The sequence below is a fragment of the Aulonocara stuartgranti genome (assembly GCF_965226115.1).
Source record: "Aulonocara stuartgranti genome assembly, chromosome: 3".
Taxonomy (NCBI): Eukaryota; Metazoa; Chordata; class Actinopteri; order Cichliformes; family Cichlidae; genus Aulonocara; species Aulonocara stuartgranti.
This window is the reverse complement of record NC_138941.1, coordinates 71,413,738-71,423,062: the sequence shown is the minus strand read 5'-3', so window position 1 is coordinate 71,423,062 and position 9,325 is coordinate 71,413,738. Positions and strand designations below refer to the sequence as shown.

The window sequence follows — 9,325 nt, the reverse complement described above, 5'->3', positions numbered from 1 at the left end:
TTGTTTGTTTTTGTTTTGTTTTGTTTTTGTTTTTTCTATACATATTTAATTACAGGCTGCTTTGCCGGCCCTGAAAGCCGAGGCTGACTGGACTCCTGCTCTCCCCCATACGTGACACTGACCAAATGCTGCAACAGCTGGACCCACAACAACGACCTGAGAATGTCAACAGACCTGCAGGAATGTGATCTCATGCAGCCGAGACGGAGAGCACTAAACCTAAGGCCCGTTTCACTACACGGGGGAAAATTCCCAGACTGCGTCAGCTGACAGAGCTGTGACGAGACGCCCGCCAAGCCCGAATGAAAAGTAAGGCCGAGCGAAAGAATGCTGACCTTGATAACTTTGCATTCACACTGTGCAGGACAGTGATGGACCAACACGGATGATCGGGTGGCGAAAAAGGGCGTGACCGAGACAAGAGGAGTAACTGAGGACAGAAGGCACCTCAGAATGGACAAAAACACAGAAGAAGATGCAGGTTTCACCTGCGGTGAACATCGACACTGGAGAAAGGACTGCCCCAATTGGGGTCAGAACCAGGATGGACTGAATTTTGAGCAGCAGCAGCAGCAATGGTCGCAAACAAACTGAAAAAGGAGGGGGGCAGGACCCCAGGGCACGCTTCAGGCAGTGGTTTACCCAGAACACCAGAACAGGAAAGTGATGAACACAAACACCCACACAAACACACACATCTACATGCACTGACTCAGAATGAAGAGAAACACACACACACACACACACACACACGTCTCCAAACACACAGATTCAGAATGAAGTGAAATACACACATGAACACGTGCACTCGTTGAGTGAGTGAGAAATGACGCACACACACACACACACACACACACACACGGGAATGTTGATTCACTGAGAAGTGATGCACACACATACACATGCACACGCTTGTGCAATGAAGAGTGATCCACACGCACACACACATACACGCTGATGCAATGAAGAATGCTTTGCTTATGCTGATATGCAAAATGCTGCACACAAACATCCCAAATGCATAATTTTTATGAGGAGCCATTGATTACCATTAAAAACTTAGAATGTGTTATATGTCACCCAGAGGGCATTTATGTAGATTTTAGGAATAAGCTCTAAAACGGTTTGGTTATGAAAACAATGTCTGTGCGTGATGTCTGTTTATGGCTCAAGGCCTTGACTGAATTCTTTGCTGTGCTTCACACAGCCCTGATGAGGAACAGTGGCACAGAGTGAAAAATGATGAATTAATAGTGTAAGTTTAGGTTGGAGTACGGCATTTTCTGTGATTGGGTTTTAATTCAAGGAGGAACAAAAGGTGTTACGGCACCTGAGCTTCTCATTCCCACACAATATTGTCCCGGCAGGAAGCAAAATGTTCCTGTGAATTTCTGGTTGATTGTTTGGTTTTGGTTTAGCGCTAGCTTGATTTTATCAGTGAGCTTTGGCTTGTGTTCTTTCTCGTAAGCGAGAGAGGGATAGTTTTATGCTTGGACATGTCTGCAACGGGCCCTAGTTTGAGTTATTTTAGTAGTATTTTGTTGGTTATGTCTGTTTTCGTTTTTGTTACAGTGCACTGGAGAAAAAACATCTGAGAGGTGTGATCCACCGGTGGTGATATGGTGATATGTTGATATTTTGTGAGTTCATGATTTAACAATCAGCTCTTTAAACAAGGCCTGAAAGATTGAAATTTAAAGCGCTATGAAATATTCTTACAAAAACAGTTGCAAAGTGTGCTTCTCCATGATTGTAATTGGCTTGGGAGAAATTCACTTATAGGGAACACTGAGAAGTTCTGAGTCTAAAAGGATTGCACCGAGTCAATCCGGCCCAAAAAAAAAAAACAAAAAAAAAAAACAACAAGGAATTGTTTTCCTTTAAAATGATGACGTCATCTTGCTGGTGATCGAGGCTCGAATAGGTTGCGCGGGAGACTCCATTATCAGCAACATCTGGTATGAATGTGTAGGGAGGTATGCATGCGAATGGACTGTGATGGACTGACGACTAAAAGTTTTGACTGACTTGATACTGAGACAATGACTGCACCCACTTTAGGATTAGTAAATGCCAATAAACAATTCATAAACAATTCACCCAGCCGACAAGAGAAGGGTGGATGCTTCGCTTTGTTTTGTTTTGTTTTTTCAGGAGCAGGAGGATAAGAGAGACTGGAGGAGGAGACTCTAGCTTCACATAAGTATGAACTGCAGACTTAACACTTTGGTTGCTGATTTTGAGTTACTGATGTTTGCATTAAGAAAACTGTGCTATAGTAGCTGTGTTTTGATTAAGGTATCATGTTATATTATTGGGAATGCCAAATGCTACAGTGGAGAAGACTTTTTGATACCACTCATGATTGGAATATGTTATTATTAACCACAGCAGGCCACTGTAAAAAGTCAATTAAATTTTATAGAGGAAAATCGCCAAAATTGAACAATACCTATGAATGACTGGCCACATTCAGAATAGAGATATGCAATAATAAACATTGGTCCACGTGATTTAGGTTCTCACTTGAAAGAGTAAGTTATTAAATGTAGAGTATAATTGACAGCGACATTTGATAGGATGTGGTACTGCAAAAGAACAAGAGCAAAGTAAATAAAGAAAATATTGTGTTTAGTTTGGATAAATTCAAATTAAAATGTACCATTACACTCAGAGGATCAATATGGAATAAAACATATGCAAAATTTGTAGGAAGTACATGACTGATAACTGTTCTGTCCTGAGCGTTTGTTTCTAGAGCACCCACTTGACCACACCAACAGTTTCTCGCCACCGAGGAGGGGTACTTGCAAAAAGAATAAAATAAAAATCTGAGTTTAACAAAACATTTTAAATGTAAATATCAAGCTTACCTTTCTTTTTCCATGAAATGTGCTTGTGGGCACGCCAGCCATTTTGAAAAGGTGGGCAAAACAATTGGCAAGGCCACACCCCCACACATGTGATATAATTTTAAAGGTACTGTTGCCCTCTCTAAGAAACATCAGGAATTAGAGGAGTGGCAAGTAGAGTATGCGAGCTACAAGCAAAAACTAAAATGGGTACTACAGTGTGCAAAAATGAAATACTGGGTCATCAGGGGGACATGAGGGACATTTATAAAACTAAAAGTCCCACTAACCTTAAAGTGCACTTGAAAAGCCCACACAAGAAGGTTAACCTAGCTTACCTAGAAGACCTCATCAGGGGGAGCACACTCCCCCTCCTTGAAGAGCTCACCCACTCAACCCGCATCCCCAGAAAACAGCTAACCCCAGATAAGGCAGCGTGATGTATCCCGAGACAACAGGACTGGGACATCTAAATAAAGGTGTGAAACAATCGCCTTCAAAAGGTTATCAATTCACTTGAACCAAAATTAGGACCACACGGTGCGGCAAGAGTTAATAGTTATTAGTCTCAACACCCAAGGATAACCAGAAGAGCATGACTGATATGATGGAACTGGGATTTTGTTACACTTAATTTTTGCAAAACACAAATAAAACTAAATTGAAACTAAGGATTTTCAGAAAATAAAAACTACACTAAACTAGCAAAGAATTGGTAAAAACTAATATAAACTGATGAAAATTGCAAAACTATTACAACCCTGGTGCAGAGATTGGCAAATCTGACCAGGAAACGTTATAAAATGGATTGTCAGGATAGTCAGCGTTAAAGCCACTTTTGACAGTCCATACTAGGATGGCATTGGACATCTTCGGGGCAGAAAAGGGTTGGTGTGACCAAGGTGTGGTTTGGCTTGTTGTATGTACATTTCAAAATGTTACAGCTCTGGATGGACCAGTTACCAGGGCATGGAAGGATGACAGACTTTATTACATGAGGAGAAGGGACATTTTCGGGATCGAAGGTCCTCAGGGATGACAAGGCTGGAGCAACGGTACTCGAGAGAAGAATTTCTGATACTTTCTGAGATATGATGTCACTAACCTTCTCTTTTAATTGTCTAGCTCCAATGAATTGACACATGGGAGTGTGTCAAAAAGGGGGAGTTGAGTCCGAACATCAAACAATGGTTTTATGAACATCTTATGACGTTATTTCTGTGTTTAATAATTTAGCTATGGTAAAACTTAAGCTTATAATGTGTTAGACTTAGAAAGGGTTCACTAATTTTTGATTTCTTTTACACACACATAGATTATGATTAGAATAAGTCCTGAACATAATATTTTAAACCAAATTTGAATCATTAGAACAACAATGGATAACAATATTAGATTATCAAGGCTAGGGAGAGAGGTGTTTTGGTTTTCTGTCTCTTGCAGAGAAAGGAACAGACACCAGACGGGGACCCGGAGATGTGAGGACCCTTCACAGCAGGGACAGATGTAGGGACTGCCGAGACAGCAACTGGGGTCAAGTGTCATGACGTTTGGGCTCCTGGAGAAGATGGATCCCACAGACACAGCAATAACCATGAAGGGGTTGGCGAAAACCAGGAACACCAGACCAACGAGGTTCGAGAGGCTCTTGGCAAAAAGGGGGACACGCCGGTGACCCCAAAATACACAGATCTTTGTTTGAAATCGGGGCGGAATAATCCCCAGAACTGTGCAATGACTAAAGGGTGGTCTAACCCCGGAGGTCGAAGAAAGAAGCTGAGAATCACCCAACTGGAAGACACTGGTAGCTGCAGCAATAAAAATAAAGGTTAAAAGCTCCTTAGACAGAGGTTCTAGTCTAAGTACATTTGAAAGGTATAAGGTGGCATTAAAAAGGGGGTGGAAAACTGGAGCACCAAAATAAAGCTGTGGGAGAATTGGGGAGTGATGGGAGAGTCATCTGTAACTGCTGTTATGGTTGTAAATCTAACTTTGCTTGCATCTGAACTGCGTGAACACAGAGGTCATCCCCCATATGGTCCACCCGTTAAAGGGGGACAGAGGGCCTCAGGATCAAGAAGACCTGGACCTTGCAACGCTGAAGTGCTTGTTATTAGTGATCTCTTTAATGAGAGATCAAAAGAGGGTATTGTGATATTATTCTGTTATTATATGTTACCTTATATGTAATCAAAGTAGTTGAATTAGAATACTGCTGTAGATCATATTATACCCTTTAAAATAGAGTGTGTGATCTGTATGTAGTTTAGTTCTCATTATACTTTTGAGTTAACAGAACATATTCACATATTAGTTCATTAGATAAATGTGCATCACTCTGTATCCTTGATCTGCTGGGAATGTGTTACACTGTTTTCTTGACATGCTTAATTGTTGAATCATGAAGAGAAGGTTGTAAGCAGGAGACTCTGTGTCTAAAGACAGGGGAGATAGACAGACCACATTCCACACCCCCACCTTACAGAAAGCAGAGAAACAACTGCCGAGGTCATAACTTAGGCGCTGTAACAGAGAAAAAATGTGATGTTTTGGCTTTTACGACTAGCTGGGGGCCACTAGAGACTATAAAAAGCTGAGCAACCCGTCACCATTTTGAGACATGTGCCTGACCCTCTGGTAGCATCTCTCCCGTCCGGACGTTGTAATGCTCTTATTGTTGAATTGTATGGAAATAAATGATTGTTGATTGAGCATTGATACACCGAGTATTGTCCTTCCTTCAGCCCAAAGATTCAAAGAACTGCGTGTTTTCAACAGTCTGCTTTTGCAAAATGTCAAGCTCTGTGGAATAAAACCAGTAGGTCAATCATGGCTTATGAAAGAGTGGAACGTGAGTGCAAGTTGCAGTTTCTTCGACCCAACCAGACTCATTGGAGCTCCCTGTTGTGTGCATTCATAAAGAGCAAGGAGAGAAAGCAATCTGCAATGTTTGCACTCCATAAAGATGTAAGTTGATGAAACTTGTTTTTAACCTCCTAGGACCTGGTGTCCACATATGTGGACATCACATTTTGGGACGTCTAGACCAAAATACTTAATTTTTCTCTACAAGGGCCTGATATCCACTTATGAGGACATTATGCTGCCACTGTTCTATCAAAATTTGAAACAAATGCCCTCATGTGGGTCTCGTTTTTCTCAAAAACAAAAATTAGGTCAAAACAAAACAGGTAATTATTTGTTTTTACATTCTTTAGGTCCCAATCAACGCAAATAGCAAAGAAAAATTAAAAATGCATGCCATGAAAGAGTTCGGGTCTTAGGAGGTTAAATAATATTGTGTGAATTTTTGGATACTCGACCCACCTCTGGTCATAACTTACCTGTTAGCTCGGGGTGCAAATGAGGAGACATGGCATTATCATGGCATTATCATCATCTGAGTGGAAAGAATCAGATTGATTGTAAATATCTGTGTATCTGAAACTGTAATGTTTTCTTAATATTTCAATAAATCAGATCTGATTTCAAACAAAGTCTACTGATCCAGGACTGGAAATATCGGCTATTCGATCTACTGCACCCATTTGTAATCCTGTTTCTGAGCCGCTCACATCACTTGACATTTTCTAAGTACAGGTCATTTCACATAAATTTATCAAACACCTCCCATCTGACCAACCCTTAGTTACAAGAAATAACACCACTGTCTGTAACAAAGTGAATCCACCTTAACACCACCTGTGTTTGTGTGACTACACTCCCACTGTTGGGAACCTGACAAATAACCAGAACAAAGTCTGGAATAAAAGCTGACAGACAGCTGCAATGCTGAGTCACACTTTATTTTCTGAGCTTAATGCTGTGACCTGTTTTACAATTGGTGGCACCTAAACGACTTAACTCTGGAATTAAACACACCCTCGTTTATGGGTGAAGCAACAGCCTTTGTAAAGTGAAGGTGAATGAAGTTCCGCCCCTCACATCACTTACCTGAGACAAACAAGGAAACAGATTATTTTTCTTCTTCAGTGCAGAGAGACGCACAGACGATCAGACTGAGCTCCGACCAAACTAGCAGCTTCCTCTGAGTGAGTCCAGCTACAGGAGAGAAAAGTGGAAAACTCCAACACTGCTGCTTCAAGCTGCTGACGCTCCACACACTGAATGTGAGTTTGAGCAAAAACACGACTCAAAGGAAGTTTCAGTGAAGGTGGTAGAGGAGGGAGGGGAGCCAGGACTGACTGTACTTCCTGTCTGCTGTTTTCAGCTTCACTCACAGACTCAATGGCTTCCAGATCAGAGGAGGATCTCTGCTGTCCGGTCTGTCAGGAGGTCTTCAGAGATCCTGTTCTTCTGTCATGTAGCCACAGCTTCTGTAAAGATTGTCTGAAGAGATGGTGGAGAGAGAGACTAATACACGAGTGTCCAATTTGTAAGGAAATATCAGTGTATGATCCACCTTTAAACCTGGCTTTAAAGAACCTGTGTGAGTCGTTCTTACAGGAGAGAGATCAGAGAGCTTCAGAGGCTCTCTGCAGTCTGCACTCTGAGAAACTCAAACTCTTCTGTCTGGACCATCAGCAGCCAGTGTGTGTCGTCTGCTGTGGCTCAGAAAAACACACCAATCACAGATTCAGACCCATCGATGAAGCTGCACAACAACACAAGAAGGAACTTCAGGAAACTCTGGAGCCCTTAAAGAAGAAGTTAAAGGTTTGTGAAGAAGTTCAAGTGAAGTTTGATCAAACAGCAGAACACATTAAGGTCCAGGCCCGACACACAGAGAGGCAGATTAAGGAGCAGTTTAAGAAGCTTCACCAGTTTCTAGCAGAGGAAGAGGAGGCCAGGCTGGCTGCACTGAGGGAGGAAGAGGAGCAGAAGAGTGGGATGATGAAGGAGAAGATGGAGGCTCTGAGCAGAGAGATAGCAGCTCTTTCAGACACAGTCAGAGCCACAGAGGAGGAGCTGAGAGCTGAAGACGTCTCATTCCTGCACAACTACAAGGCTGCAGTGGAAAGAGTCCAGCGCTGCCCCCTGCTGGATGATCCACAGCTGCCCTCAGGAGCTCTGATAGACCAGGCCAAACACCTGGGCAACCTGACCTTCAACATCTGGAACAACATGAAGGACATGGTCTCCTACACTCCTCTCATTCTGGACCCAAACACTGCTGGTCCACAACTCATCCTGTCTGAAGATCTGACCAGTGTGAGACGAGGAGGAGAGAAGCAGCAGCTTCCTGATAATCCAGAGAGGATTGAGAGTTATGGCTCTGTCCTGGGCTCTGAGGGCTTTAACTCAGGGACTCACAGCTGGGATGTTGATGTTGGAGACAGTACAGGGTGGTTACTGGGTGTATCAGCAGAGTCTGTGCAGAGGAAGGGACACATACAATCTGGATTATGGGAGATATTGTTTGATGGAAGTAAATACTACAAACACTCACCACCAGCTCCTGTCACTGCTCTCTCAGTACGGAAGAAGTTCCAGAGGATCAGAATGAATCTGAACTGGAACAGAGGAAAGCTGTCGTTCTCTGATCCTGATACTAACACACACATACACACCTTCACACACACTTTCACTCACAGGATGTTTCCATTCATTCACACTATTTCTGGTAAACTGAAGGTGTGTCCGTTGAAGGTGTCAGTGTCAGTGCAGCAGATGAGTTGAGGATGATGATGTTTCTAATGTTGTTTCCTGTCAGTGAGTTGAAGCTGTTAAACTGCAGCTGTCCTCCTGCTGCCTCGTTGTTCCAAAGCTCTTTGTTTCTCTTTTAGTTTCACTGTTTCTTTCTGTTTCTGCTGTCCACCTTTTCACATGGAAAATCATTTCACTGTTTCTCACTGAATGACTCCCCAAACTAGATTTGAAATTCTATCAAGTTTCTAATCATTACAAGTGATTCATGTTTCTATTTGATGTGTAAATGGAGATGATTTAGTTTGCTGGGATATGGACTGACATGTGTTGAATGGGAGGAGCAGTTTGTTGTTGTCTTCTTGTCTGTTTATGACAACAATAAATATGTTGTTGAAACAATGATTCATGTTTAACTCCATATATGAAATGTTTCTGATCTTTGAATTCTGTTTGATTAAAGACTTTCTTCATGACACAAATGAGATTTCAGTGTATTAATAGAACTAAATAAGCTCAGAGTTGAAAGGCTGGAGTATTATGTACGTGCTTCACTGTCAGGATCTTCAGGGGGATTCAAAGGGAAACATCAAACTGCTGTAATGAGATAAACTAGTGTAGATAAAAATATCTGAGCTTTATTTATTTATTTATTTTTTAGAAAGAGGGGCAATACATATTAATGAACATTTTAACAAATGTAAATATCCCAGATTATAGCCTTGGGCTAATTTCCATCTGCAGACCCTCTGGCAGGTTGGTGTTAAACACAAGTTAGTAAAAACATACAGAGACACTATTTACAGGTCATGTGACAAGGACAAAAACAGTGATCACATTATACTAGAACAAACAATGACAAGGAG

At 41.8% G+C, this 9,325-nt stretch overlaps 1 protein-coding gene and 1 long non-coding RNA gene across 2 annotated transcripts; both read left to right on the top strand.

Annotated features, from left to right (window-relative positions):
- Positions 1–1,921: 1,921 nt before the first annotated feature.
- LOC309703717 lies at positions 1,922–5,570 on the top strand. Its single transcript, XR_014275980.1, has 2 exons — positions 1,922–2,203; positions 3,797–5,570. It is a non-coding gene; the product is annotated as an uncharacterized lncRNA (long non-coding RNA).
- Positions 5,571–6,861: 1,291 nt separating this feature from the next.
- LOC309703555 (nuclear factor 7, ovary-like) lies at positions 6,862–8,929 on the top strand. Its single transcript, XM_082528463.1, has 2 exons — positions 6,862–6,982; positions 7,084–8,929. The coding sequence occupies exon 2, from the start codon at positions 7,101–7,103 to the stop codon at positions 8,490–8,492; it is 1,392 nt and encodes a 463-aa protein (XP_082384589.1). The 5' UTR covers positions 6,862–6,982; positions 7,084–7,100; the 3' UTR covers positions 8,493–8,929.
- The last annotated feature ends 396 nt before the right edge of the window (positions 8,930–9,325 follow it).